At 42.0% G+C, this 14,749-nt stretch overlaps 1 protein-coding gene across 1 annotated transcript in view; it reads right to left on the bottom strand.

Moving 5' to 3' along the window:
- The window catches only part of GRM7 (glutamate receptor, metabotropic 7), a 289,326-nt gene that overhangs the window by 118,836 nt on the left and 155,741 nt on the right, over nucleotides 1–14,749 (bottom strand). The window contains 1 exon segment of the mRNA XM_009320090.1: nucleotides 400–541. Within this exon segment, the coding sequence (XP_009318365.1) occupies nucleotides 400–541 (142 nt within the window).

Here is a 14,749-nt window from a genome sequence, read left to right as displayed (position 1 = left end):
TTTTATCACTAGTAACCATCACTTGCCATAAAATAGACTCTGAATTAATGAATAATACATAGAAGCATGAGCTTGGAGAGAGGGGCATCTTCTTAACGCCTCTTTGAGAGGTAAGGTCAGGTCTGCCTTCCAACGCATGAGCAACCCTATGGCAGGGAAAGCTTCCAGACCTTGATCAACATTCCCGTCTCCCCACTACAGCGATGCACGGTCTGGGGCACCACGTGAGCCAGGGCAGCAATAGCAGCACCGCTGTGCCTGGTGTTACCCTCCACGACGGAAAATCCACATTGCTCTTAACAACAGACATTTCCACTTCACTATTCATATTCTTACTTGCTTCCTCTTTTCTGCATAGCTATGAAGCACAAGTGAATTAATTCCCTCAGTCATCCTTACTTTATGTCCTCATCACTGGCAAAAATAACGATGGCCCTGGCATTGGGAGTTTCTAGGAGCTGCTTGATAATTTTATCAAAGTCGATGGTCTTGTCCTTGCGATCCTGGGGGATTTTCAGGGACTGAGCAATGCAGAGCCCACCTGTTTAAGAAAGAAGAAAGAAGAAAAGGACTCTGTCACTGGAGAGCACAGGAAAGGCAGTGGGAAATACACATGGCTGCAAGAGGAGCCTGGGAGGAAGAGGAACTCTCCGATCGGATCGCTGCCCTTATGGAGCACTTAGTCTTCATGTCGAGCTTCCTGAGGGATTCGTACAATTATTTTCTTTGCACAGACCACTCATTGGGCTACACACAGTCTGCATGCCTGGGGTAGGGTCATGGATTAAACAGATGGGTAAAAACAGTATCATAGAAAAGCAAAATAAATAAATAAACCAGTCAGTAGAGGGATTAAGGAAAAAAAAAAACCCAAAACCAAACCCAAACAACCTGAACAAGCTTAAACTGATTTAGAAAAACCCAACAAGTTGAAAGGCAGGTGATGTTGGCAATGTATTAGACAAATTTTATGTTGGTGAAGAGCTGAGATTCTTTTTAATTTTGCAAGTTGAAGGATATTGAGGGAAAAAGCTTCCACTGAAACAACTTATCTAGAATAGGAACAGCAAAGGAGTTGAAATATTGGCAAAGCAAAGATTGTTCAAGAAAATCATTACTCATTCAAATGCCCATCACCAAGTGAGATGGAGCTGACCCGGCAATTGAAGCCTCAAGATAAAGTACACGTCTGTGAACGGGACTTCTTATAAATACACAGGTAACACTGCAAAACAGTATCAACACAGTAATAGTGATAAATACATCTGTACCAAAGAAATACTCACTTTTAGCACTTTTTAGTTATAGAGCTTGTTTTAGGGGGGAAAAAAAAAGTCACATCTCCAGTGACATTCTGCTTGTCATTGTTGGCGGATGAAAACACAACTTTTGCCTTCATTATTTTGTTTCTTAGTGATAAACACTTTCATCCTTTATAGCATCTTAGATACCAACTTCCTCAGTATCTGCACAGTGTTAATTAATAAAGTATCAGAGATGCATAATAAGAAACAGCAGCCGGGATGAGTTAATTAAAACACAGCAGGACAAAGGAGATATTCACAGATATGCTTTAAAATACAGATTTAAAAGTACTGTTAAATGAAGTAATAGAGAAGGTGTTCTCAGGGAAAGAACATAGAGGAGGAGGCTTATCCACCATCAGCACATGCTGTCTGCCTGCAGTCTGCCATAATCCTCCTAAACCATGGCGAAGCAGACATGCAAACACCTGGAGGAAAACCACGGAACACCTGTAAAGACCAAACATATGGTTTTAAAATTGCAAAATGTGGCTTTTCTGCAGATCTCCGAGCACTTTGCAAAGTAGGTCAGGATCTTTTTTCCCTATGTTAGATGTAGAGAAGCTGAGACACAGAGGTTGCCTGAAGTCAAGCCAGGTCTGTTGGTACTAGCTGATCCAAAAACTCTGGAGAAAAAAAGATTGGTTTGGTGGGAAGAAATAAAAATGGTGAAAAGGAAAGGCTGAGAAAGAATGAAAAAATAATAACCCCCAAGTTTTTCTCTGACTTACATAGAATGTTTCATTTTGGTTTATAATTATTGCAGCCTGAAATTATTGCAACGTTATTTTTTTCTTCAAAAGAAAACAATACTGATTTCCAAAAGAAAACTTCATTTTTAAATGAGGAAAGAAAGTCTCATTGGTAGTAAGTTCAAAAAGTTTAAACATTTTTTAAATGCTCTTTTTATTTTCCCCAGTCAAAATTAGATGGAATGAACTCAAATCCATGAGCAGAGTTATCCAGCTTTCCTGAAATGCCCCACTTGGCACGGATTACATGCCGGTTAAAAGCACACACCCCCAGCCAGCTCTGGTTTTGAGCCTGAGACTCCTGCTCCACAAGCAGGGCCAAGGCATCTCCCAAGTGTGGGGCGCCTGCAGACAGCTGGAAATCGAGGAGAAGCCATCCGTGTGTCTCTGTTGATGAAAAATCTCTCCGTCCTGGCATCACGCCTAAGGAGAATTTAAAGTTATTAGCTGCTCCTGGAAAGTACCCGTGCCCTCCCTGGCACTCCATCACGCCAAGCCAAGCTACTTCGAATCTCCCACGAGAGACCCCAATTTCTCTTGTTAAATAAGGATGTGGGAACTTTGGAGAATTCACGGAGAGAAAAGAAAAAAAAACCCAAACCAACCCACAGACTGTTACAAAGCTCTGAGATTTGTCACTTGAAAATTTATGCATTCCTTCCACGGTGTCCTTTCAAGAGGCTCCCATTTGGACACGGCAGAACAGGAGAGGATATATTTTATAGTCTCGGGACCAAAGGGCTTTCGCATGCTGGATGGAGCCATTATTTAGACACGTGAAGCTGCTGCGAAGAACCTTTGCAACCCCTCATAGCTCTCCATCGCTTTCATTCAGAAAAAGTGGGCTCTCTCACGAGAGGATTGGAAATACAGCCCCAAAGAACAGACACGAGCAGACAGGCATGCAGGGCAACAGTCCCCCAAACTTTCTGATTTCTAATTACTGTGCCAGTGAGTAACTTTAAGAGCTTTTTAAATCAGGACAGAAGAATGCTTACAGGTGCTCATCCCCAGGTACCGTGGCTCCACCACAGAGAAACGACCACACCACCAGGTGTGCAGAGAGAAACAGAAGCAAAGGGGTCTCAGACCTGGCACCCATGACAGTAATATTTCTGTAGTTAAGAGTCTATCTACATTAAAGAATCCCTGTATCCAGGGGAAAAAAGAAAAAAACAAAAAACCTAGATCAGGTGATACACTATTGTTGTAAAACTATTATTAAAAAAAAAATCAGTATTTAATATTAAGTGATTCTGACCTACACGATTTAAGTGCTTGAAAAAAGGCTAAAGTTGTTGAGAAGGCTGCTAGCTCAGCAACCCACCCTGACAATAATTACACCTATTGTGTGGGTCATGCAATCTCTATTGCCTGGATGGAGAAGCCAAAAATCTTATTATAGTTGATAATGATTACAGCTGAACTGAGCATCTTTGGACAGAGACAGCTGTGGCCAGACTCTCAATAGCGAGGAAAAAAGCCTCTAATGCAATGTACAGCTTCAAAGTATGTAATTTCCACGGGTTTTTTAAAGAAAAGAGGACCCAGGGTGGAGAAAGAAAACTGTGTGGAATTTGGGAGGGCAGATTTCAGGTCCTTTTGGTGATAGAGAGTTTTTTACTACCTTTGGGAAGTCAGCTCTTAGTTCCTCTGCTGTCCACTGGTGAAGGCAGGTAACAGAGCTCCGTTATTAACATGCCAGTTATGGGAGGGGTGCAGTGGTCAGACACTATGTGTTTAGCCCGAGCTAGATGGAGAGCTGCTCTTGCAGCCAGGATGGTAGAAGAGCTTTCCCAAATGGAGTGGCTGATGTGATACCCTGTTAACCTTTGTGCCATCTCTGGAATGGCACAGAGGAATTATAGATAAATGGTAAGCAGGAATTATGGATAAATGGCAAATATCAATGATTAAACCCAAAATATTTTATTTACAGCACGGTAGCTACACCACTTTCAATATAACAGCAGCAGGAGAGGCGAGCATGAGAAAGCACTCTCGGAAGCAACATTAGGAACAGAAACAGCTAGAGTCATACAAGGCAGATCAAGGGCAAACAAAAAAGGCAGAGAAGTAAGATGCAAGACCCAGATAATACAATTCAGACACGTTGATGGATATTCTGATTTTAAACTGGTAACGTCTCTTCCAGGAAAGTGGCACTATTACAAATTGACTAATATGTGCTCCCAGTCACCGAAATGGGTCAACGTGTATTATTTTCTTATTTGCTTTGTTTTGCTCAAGTCCACACCGGGCAGCATTTGACATCAGAGTACGAGCTCTTATTGTAGCAGCAGAGTGATCTATCCCAGCCACCTGACTATGCTAGTCACGTTAGCTTCTGTTTACATCCAAGCTTATGAGCTTGAATAAAAGTGTTTTGATCTCGGCGGAGGACCTCATGGCAGGCAGAGGGACATGTCATTTTTCATCCCCTAGCAATAATAGATGCCCAAGGAATTGGGTGTATATTGTCCAAATGGCACATATAGAATAAGCTTAACTTTCATATTCTCATCTTGCATTCTTCTTACAATAGGAAACACATGTGCACAGTTATTTAAACTGTCAAGCTAATTCACAGTGCTCCCAAGGTAAAAACCTCCAAGGGAATTAAGCAGTAAAAATGTGAAAGTTGCAAATGAAGGATTTTGTCATAGGATTTCTGCAGTAATATATTACCCTTGATGGACTGGAGAAGTGGCAAATGCTCTAACTAGCTACAAAATGCTGTGGCAATTAATGACAGTCTGGGAGTCGAGCCCACGCTGCACCCTGCGACCGAGATGGGGCTGCTCCGCACAGGTCCAGCAGCCGCAGTCTGCAGGCTGCGCGGCACCGGCAGCCTCCCAGTCATCCGGGACTGGTCCCACCAGCAGTACCACACCAGTACCAGCTGGCGACAAAGAGGGTTCCTGGCGTTTGCTACGGTTATTTCTGTCTAGTGAGTGAAGAGAGCAGGTATCTGGGATTCTGCAACCAAATGCAAAGACCGTTATGAAGATAATGGATATTGGAGATGCATAAAAGAGCTGTGAACTGTAGGATATATAAGAGACATCATTCAAGCAATTCTGCAAGCAAATGTTCAACTCCTTTAACAATGGAGTTTTAGAAATTCACAGGAATCAGTATATGAAAGGTGGTCACAACAACAACGATGAGGCAATCAGTTCTATACCACTCTACTCTTGAAACAATACCCGTTCTCTTCTAGGCTCTGTATAGAAGTTTAACATTGGCATCTTTTTCATCCTTCTCTGCTGCCAGCAAATGTTTTTGTAATAACATCAGATCCGGGACGAGAACACCAGGAGCAGACCTGGTAGGTTCAGCCTTTCCAGATGCGCCTTTGTCCAACAAGTAAGCCGTGAAAATGCACAATAATCTATGAAAAGGATAAGACAACAAGGCAAACCATTTCCTCAAACAATAACTTGAAAATTAGTTGGTTTTACAGCTTCTAGTTTTCCCAGTGGTTTGTGCCACTTTGGCAAACTGACCCAATTGTTTGGGATTGTTCCTGGCATTAAAATTCCCCACACTGCGAGCCACTGGCACCACTCTGAGAAAACACAGAAATGCTAACATTTCAACCGAAATTAACAGCACCTCCAGATTTTTTTTGGCAAACAAACAAAATGCAGAGTGAAGTTGGGTTCTTTCTCCCTGGCTGGTGAAAAACAATTTTTCCCCCAAATTTTATTTCTAGTAGAAAAGCCCTCTGAACTTCATTAAGTCACTGTCAAGACTCACTGTAGCAGGGTTTCTGTCTCGAGAAATGCCATTTCTAGTTAATCTTTGCACAAAAAAAACCCTTTTCAGTTTCCCTTTGATCCTTATAACGGCCCCTGCTTTCACACATGCTTCTGGAGAAGTTTTAATTAAGGGATGCTGGAGACAGAGGAAATTTATCTTAAGGTATTGCTCAGGATGCTGGCAATTACAGATGTACAAATACCTGATTTTTTTGGCTTGGCTGCCAGACTGAAAAAGAAAATTTACAGATCAACCTTTTTTTTTTTTTGTTGCTAGGTCTTAGGTTTTTCTCATTAAAATAAAAAGCCATGCAATTAATTTTACCTAAAACAAAAATCTCCATTTAATCCAAATTGGAAACAGTCATTATTAGGGACCTGTAGGAGGAAACAAATGAGGAGCTACACAGGAGATTCTGGTGTCTCCCTCGTACCCAATGATTAAGACAGTCATCCAGAAATGTGAGTTTCCTCCTTTCCCAGAGAGGTGTTGCACTTGTACCTCAGACTTCCCAGTGTCCTGACCCCGCCATCACCTATCGATACCCAGGGCACAGTCCCTGCACCCGGCTGCAGAGCTGCACCATCCCCAACTGGAACAGAAGATGATACTGATTTTCAGTCAAAGAACAGCGTCAAAAACGAGATCAAAGCCACCGTGCACAGAAGGGAAACTGCTCTCAGGTACAACGGGGGACCCCAGCTCTCCCGCATGAGCACGGCAGCCCCCAGGCTGTTGAGGGCAGTGGGACGAGACGGCAACGTACAGCCCTCCTCATGTTCCTCCCCCACCCTCTCCAACCAAAGCTGCAGACTGAATTTAGTCTCAGTTTACAAATAGATTTAGGAAGCATGAAATCACATTTCCCCCCAAAACTAGTATTCACCAGAATTTTTTTGTCCTTTTTTGCAGACAATTACTATTAAATTAGGAACAGATAAAAGCAGTACTGAAACTCGGTGAAGGAAAGAGCAGTAAGGGTGATCAGAAAAAAACCAAGATGAGCAGGTTAGCAAAGGTAGGCTGAAAAGGACTAGTTGTGCAACAAGTGGGATGAGATGACATCTGTTTCTTGGTTTCCTGCTTTTACTTTTAGCAAAACGGCTTACAGGAAGGATTCAGTTTGTTCAATTACTGTCAGGAACAAGCGACTAAACCCATTCTTTCCCCGCCTGCATAGGATGCCAGCTTTCTTCTTTTCCCCCTTTCCAACAGAATACGTTGTATGTAAGATTCTGCTTCACAAGTATCCTCAAAAAATGTTTTGCTATGAAAAATTTTATAAAGACATCCAAGGAAGTTGGTTTTGAACTCTGATAATATAAAAGATATTTTGTGAGTACAAAAAAGCAGAAAAAAGAAGAAAATAAAATAAAATAACAAAAATGGTAATCTTTACAAAAGATGAAAAAAATGAAAAGTTTCTGCTCACACTTTTCCTATCCTTGACCTCCTGAATCGTATGGCATTTTCACATTACAAAAGCACCCAGTGTTGCATGGATGGTCACGTGCAGGCACGAAGCCCGGCCCCACCACGCTCCAGGAGCAGAAGCAGACACCGAAATAGCCACGTTGTGCTGCCTGCTCAGATCCCCTGCCCAAGAAGGTGCTGGAGCCACCACTATAAAATCATGGTTAAACAATCATACTTCCAAGGCTCATTATCAAAGTGCTTTTAAAATGCCCATTTCACTTCTTCCCTTTTGCATTTTATTTTCTCACTATCAACACTAGGAAAGAGGACTGGATCCTTTCATGCAATGGAAAGGAAAAAGCCAAGCTGGTGGCAGGGGACCCTGCTCATACCACACGAGTAAGAGCCCTACATGCCTCTCTCCTGGGCTGCCTTCAGGACCCACAACAGCTTCTGTGCAGAGGAGGCTTTTTCCCAGGGTTCCCACTCCTGCCCTGCAAAACAAATGGAGAAGTCAAAACTCTGGTGGAGAAATTGTGGCTTCAACCTCATGATGGATCCTATGCCGTGAAATAACCAACGTGCTCATCTTGCCGTGACGAAAGGTCTGGTGCTGTAGAGACACAACATCGAGCCCATCCATTCGCTGAGGAGCGAGTCCCAACAGCGCAAGCACTGTAAAAGATTATCGTATGACTTCTTTCACGGGAATCCCACTCATGTCATAGACGTGGGATAGAGATCGGGCTACATCACATAATGCTCCAGTTCACAGACAGCTCGAGGACAGGCGGGCGAACTGAGCCATCTGGGTGGCAGCAGTTGCAAAGCACACAGGAACTTGGAAGAAGACAGAGAGTCTTAAAAATATCATAGCTGCCTTCCTTTCGCCTGCTGACAGATTCTGTGCTGTGCCTCTGAAAGGCAAAACCTCAGGAGAATTCTCTGTGCAAGTTCCAGCAGCCATGCATTAAATTGTTCAGGGCATTAAACACCTAACTCTGGTATTTAAGGGTAATGGATGTATCTAGTAATCAAAGTGTTGCTTCAGTATCCATGGATACCCATGATTATGTGGTATTTTGATTCTGGTACAGCAGTAAGTACATTATTCTGCTTCCCTGAAATTCTCCAAGAGCTATTTTTCTGATCATCACTTAATTGGATTATCAGGTAGCAAAAGAGACAATTTAACACTTTTTCAGATGATTTATCTACAGAGATACTCTTTTTTGGGGAATCACTTTTAGCAATACTGAAAACATCACTTCAGAAAGTTCTATTTGCTGTTGCTAATTATTAAAAGGAACTCTCAATTAATTTGATTAAGACCTTACTTTAAAATTAGCAGCTGCTGAAAGCTGCCTCCTGGATGTTTATTACAATTACGGGAACACCACACAAAGCAATGGGCTCGCACAGCTTCCTTCTGAAAGAAAGCAGCTGATTGCTTTTAAAGACTTTTCTCCCCCCCATGGATTTATCATGCTCGCAGGGCTGCTTTCAGGGTAATTACAAGGTCTGACATTTGTTCGGTTTTGTACCGAAGAAAAGCTGACCCTGCAGCTTCTGTGACCCCCCCCCCTTTCCTTGGTTTGACCGGGGGAGGCTCCTGGATTCTCCTCCACTCTTCTTCTCTTCTTCTTGGCCCGCTGGAGGACAGCCCGTCCCCGATGCCCTGCTGCAGAGAGGCGGCATGGCATGGCACGGCATGGCATGGCACGGCACGGCATGGCACAGCACGGCACGGCATGGCTCAACATGGCACAGCTCAGCACAGCTACTCCTCTACTGGGATTTGAAGAGCTTTCTCACTTCGCACCAGAACAGAAAACACCCTAAACCTGGGATTTTAAGGAAGGTGAGTTGGAAAGGTCAGGAAAAGGTCAGTTTAAGTACCGATTATTCCTGGATTTTTTAATCTAAGCAACAAAAATATCAAGTTCTCAAGCGCTGAGGAGTTCTGATCCTGCCTGAAAGAAACCCGCCAGGGAGCCGATGTGGTCCCATGGTGCCTCTGCCAGGGGACACAGGATGCTCAGCCAAGCCCCGCACTGAAAGCTCTGTGAAACGAATCCAGTGAGCAGGAAACCCCACATTTCACAAGGGGAAATAAATCACATGGTTTGACATAAGTTTGGGATAGCCCAAAGGAGAGGAATTAATTGGGGAAGAAACAAAATGAACATCAAAGGCATATAGTATTTTTTTCATTTTGTTGTACATTTTATTATATATGTCACTGCTGGGTTTTGGCATATACTTATATATCCTGCATATACAGTTTATTAGCTGCAATGAATTTTACTTCTAAACCTCATATATTCTGTAGAAGAAAAAGAAACCAGTGGCAGTAACACTGAAGACTGAGTTTAAAGAAGTCAGTATTCTCCCCATGTGAAAACTCTGATACCACAATTGAGGATATTTCCCTGATAAAGCAGAATTACGTCCTAAAGGAACTGGAATGGTAAAGATTATTCCATATTCTTGAAATACAGCCGGGCCTGCCAGCTTGCTTGCCGTCAAACTCCTCAGCAGTAAAAAAAGAGTTATTCAAACAACTGACACAAAAGCCACAAAAAGGTTGTTCAAAGAACAATCACTGGAAAGTCAATACATGACTCGCATGTCGGCTTTAGAGAAGAGTGGATGTTATGCAGCAGGAGCCTGTGCGTCAGGTAGGGGTTTTAAGGTGATTCTTTGTTATATGTGGGAATTCACATTTATTGTTTTAAATAAAAAACAGAATAACCCCCCCCAATGTCCACTTTACAGGACTTGTCATCAGCCTCATGCAAGAAACAGTAAGATTTTCAGTAAGTTAATACGAATTTTGTACGAAAATTTCCAGTCCCATTCCCAAACCTGTAAATTCACAGTAAACCAAGCTAGCAAAATAAATCCTGACCACATTACTGAACCTCTGGTATTCCCCTGTCCCATCAAGGGACAAGGCGCCGGGAGCGTGAGAGTTCTCCAGGAACTGGTCTGAGGCCATCAGTACACTTCATATATAAGCTCTCAAGCACTCATCCAACAGCAAAGGTTGGCCTTCAGTGCCGATCCATCTCCCCTTTAAAGCAGTGACGCATCGGCCAAAGGAGATGCCCCTGGGCGATCCGTTCCAGCGCCAGCTCTGGCAGATGCCGTACAAAGAAACTTTAATCTATGGAAATTAGCTCACTGTTAGAAAAGTTCCTGCCATTCCGTCCAGCCAGAAATGGAAAGAAACTCATTTATTCCGACCCAAAAAATTAAAATAGACCCAGGCATATTCAGAGAAAACTGTTTGGACTTCATTCTGCCTGCATTTGCTGGGCTAACATAGTCACAGCTCCACCCAGAACAAATACAGATCTAGAAAATGGAAAATTCAGGAGCATGGAGTTATCACATTTTAAGGAAAAAAATAAAAATGGGGGGGCTAAATCAGCATAGAGTATGCAGAATCCTCAAGAAAAAAGAACTTCAAGAAAAATACCCTGACTTATAGAGAGATCCAGAAATGACAGTTGGGTCCTTATGTCCAAAATCAACGTTCTAATGAGGCTCTGGTTCAGACTTTTGTTTCTTTACTAGAAATAGTTAATATCCTACTTACCAAGAGTTATGAAGTTCTTGTGTGTGCCAGTAAAAGAAGTTTACAACTGCACTGGTGTGCAGATGGGCTAGAAATTAAATTACGTCTCCATAGTATCATAATTCAATTGTAAAAATAAAACGTGCACCAATAATAAAATGACATTAAAACATGAAACTGCAACAATTTATCCAAGGGAAAGCATCCTTGTGGATACGCAACAGCTTTAACTTAGAAACTTTCTATACATTAAGATTCTACTGAATAATTTTAAAATTTGATTTTTGCTAAGCTTGTTTATTGTCTCATTTTTTCACGTTAGACCTCATCATAACGAAAGAACAGAAGACCTAAACTGATACAGAAGACTAATATTTCTAGTACGTTATTCATTAATGCTTAATGCTGTCGTGTCGTAGCTTTGCTGAATATTTAATGACATTCCTAGTGCATTTTATCACCTCAAAAATTGTCCTTTATTATGGCAGTTAAACTCCAGCAATATACAAAAATTAAGACTCTCTCTGGAACACTAAATTCAATTATAAGAATGGTATAAGATCATCATTGTCAAAATTTAGAAAAGCTCTGTTTGCTAGACAGAAAATAAAGAAAACAAGGATATCCTGTTAGATCAACAGCCAGCCACGCTGAAGAACTCACGTTTGCTCACACTGCAACGCTCCAAAGGGTTTGAGAACAGACTCAGCCTAGGTATTTGCAGTAGAAGGGACTTGAGATTTATTGGCTTCCTAAAATCTGTACTGCAAAAAGTACACTTGAGCCATACAGTGTAACCATGTAGAAAAAAAGCAGTATAAAATAAAAGTTCTACTTCTGCTTCAATCATTTAGAACACTTTTGTTGTTACAACTTCATGCCAGTAGTGCTTAAATGAGCCAGTCCGGATCAGGACTGCCCTGTAAAGCCTCCAAAAGCTGGTAAGTGCTGCTCTGAAGAACTCCTAGATGAAGACCCAGGGCTGGAGTCTGAACAAGCAGATTCTCAGCTCAGTAACGTTATTTATGTTTTGAATTTTGCCATACACCTATTTCTAACAAGAAGTGCCTGCTATCAAATAGAAAAGAGAGGCTCCAAATTCAGACACCAGAACTAAGTTGACACGAATATAATTAAAGGTCTGTAAGGAAGTCCTGGGCACATCTGCCGACCTGCGGGATGAACTACCACAGGGGTGCAAAGCGCTTTGTATGATCTCGTACGGCGCAAATCCAAAAATAATGCAATCTTCCCTCTGTCTTTTAAGAGTCTGATTTAGTCAGACTAAGACCGGCTCTACTGCGTTGTGCATAAAAATAGCAAAGGCAAAGTTCTCAGAAATAGTGTCAGAACACTTTATAAAACACAGTTTCTTTAGGAACAACTGTAGGCGGTATAATCTCTGGCTGCGGGTAGAGACAAAAACAAAGCACCAAAAATACCATGTTTAAAAGCATAACGTACAGCCAAGCAATGATACAAATTAGAACTCTGCTCAACACAAAACACCAGCTAAGTATCTTAGTCTTGCAGCTGGTTCATAAATCCTCAAAACTGGCAAATTCGAAGTCCTAAACTGAAATTTGCAAGGAGAACCAAACAAAGCAGACCCCAACGATAGCCTTTCTAACGCTCCGGGGCAAGCCCCTGGCCCCACAGGGTGCCACGGTGGTACAAAGGTTTTCTTGAGCATTGCCAGCGGCACACGATGCCAGAACCCCAAGAGAGGGTAACCTAGCAAGGCTACCACCTGAAAACAAGAAGAGACGAATTTGAAAGGAGATTGGATTCCAGGGAATCAAGAAAGAAATAAACGAACTGATAAAACATTCCCTGTTTTCCTGTAAATAAGTGCTACGATTAAGATACATACAGTCACACCTGAGTTTCTCCAGCTGATGCTCTGAGCCATTAAGGCAATTGAAAAACAGACCCGTTACCTGCCGTGGAGACTTTCCGGCTGGCTGCGTCTCACCTCCCAGCACACAGTCAATGTGGGCAGTGGGCAGCTAGGCTCACCCCCTTTCTAATCTCCAGTTATTTGTTTGCTTCCCAAAATGCCTGAATGCAAGGCTGCTCACAAACAATACCTTCCGAGGCTGGTTTGGCTCCCTTGCAAAAAGCAATTTCCTGCAACCTTCACACACACTAAAGAATCCTGTGCTCTATGACATGGTTTTATTTGTCTGAACTGCCTCTTGGAGCTCCACACTGTAATTTAGGAGACTGCTTAGTGCTGTGCTGTTCTTGCAGGGATATTTCCCCCCTAGTAATAATGATGCCACCTCTGGATAGTGAATTATTATAAACTGCAAGCACAAAATGATCTCTAATGATGAAGCTTTTCTAACTACTATTTGGAGTGTTCCCATGTTCCTAATTCATTTTTTCTTGGAGAGGTAACATAGCATTTTAGCCTCCTCTCAGTTAATGGTATTTTCTTGGTTGTTATATATCTGTTAGGGCAAGTAAAGACTTGTCAGTTCTCCAAAGAATGAGAAATCCGGAGAACAGCAGTGACACAATGACAAATCTCGGTGGGAAGGGAGGGAGGATTAGAAATCTTTTAAGTATACTTTTGGAAGGAAACCTGTTTCCTAATTTTTCCACCCAAGAAGAGACCAGCATTTACAAGATGAAAAATTTCTTTCATGAGGCTTGCAAAGGCTCCGCAATAGGTAAGGTACATGAAAAGAGACTGATAGGAACTCCTGGGCTTTGAGTTAGTGAGGACAAAAAGTGAGACATGGGGCCAGAGCACAGAACTGCTAAGGTCAGCACCCAAAAGCAAACAGGATTTGGCCTTCACTTATCTTAGCTAGAAAGACCAACTAATGTTTTGGTAGGAAAACAAGAGAAAACAGGATATCGGGCTGGGGGACATGGAGGGTTAGAGGAAAAGAAGGTGGCTTCCGTAACATTTTGTTTCACCTCCAGTTCCTTGTGTCTCATCCAAAGGAAGGCAGAACAGATCTACTTATTACTCCTGTATACTTCTAGCAGGATGGCCGTCTCCTCTCTGTATGCTTCAGCAACCATCCCCAACCCTCTTCTGGGGAACTGCTCTCTAATTAGCACACACTAGTCTGCTTGCTGCTTCCCAGGTTTAACTGAAGCTCTAAGTGATGCTTCTCATACGGTACTAACCCTCATCTCTGCAGAATCCCAGGTTCCTTTCGTATGGAGATCGTAAGAGAAGCAAACTACATGTGGTCTAGTTTTAACTGAGAGAAAATTTAATTAAGTATCATTAGCAAACAGGCATTATATATGTTCATATTTCATAGCATTTTGGTGAAAGTTGAATAAAGCTCTGATTCACATACACGTTTGTTAAAAGCATATATAAGCACAGCATACTGCAGAGTCTCGAAACCAAATCATCTCTAGACCGGATTTGTAGATGACAGTTGGGATGACTGAGATATCAAAAGATAGTTTTCCTGTTAGGTCCTACCTGGGTTTTTGATTAGTACTCAGTCTTGCCACAGCATATTTTCTCTCAAAAGATTTACACACAAGGTCGTTAGTGCAAGCTTGTACACTGACCACTGCCTTCTGGGACTCAAAACATGTAAATTCAGCAAAGCTAAGAATTATTTAAATAGGTTATGTTTAAAAAATAGAAACAAAACTCTTTAAATTCCTTGGTCTTTTCTTGTCTTTCTCGCAATCCTCATCTCCTTCACATTGGAGTAATGTTCTTAATGTACAATACTGTGCTTTAATAACCCTCCCTCAAATGAGTACTAAAAATGCAATATAGGTCAATAAAATCACTATCGCAGCATTGCAAAAACCAACTGCCATACACTGCCTGTGGATAATCAGTTCAATTTAATGGAGTTCTGCAACAAAACGTTGTAAAAGGCACAAAAGTTAGGAGCAAGCTCTTGGAAGGCAGTCCAGGTTTCATCCTAGCAGCGCCT

The sequence above is a fragment of the Pygoscelis adeliae genome, unplaced genomic scaffold, assembly GCF_000699105.1.
Source record: "Pygoscelis adeliae isolate BGI_AS28 unplaced genomic scaffold, ASM69910v1 Scaffold302, whole genome shotgun sequence".
NCBI classification, from domain to species: domain Eukaryota; kingdom Metazoa; phylum Chordata; class Aves; order Sphenisciformes; family Spheniscidae; genus Pygoscelis; species Pygoscelis adeliae.
The sequence above is the reverse complement of the archived record's forward strand: the minus strand, read 5'-3'. Positions and strand labels throughout refer to the sequence as shown.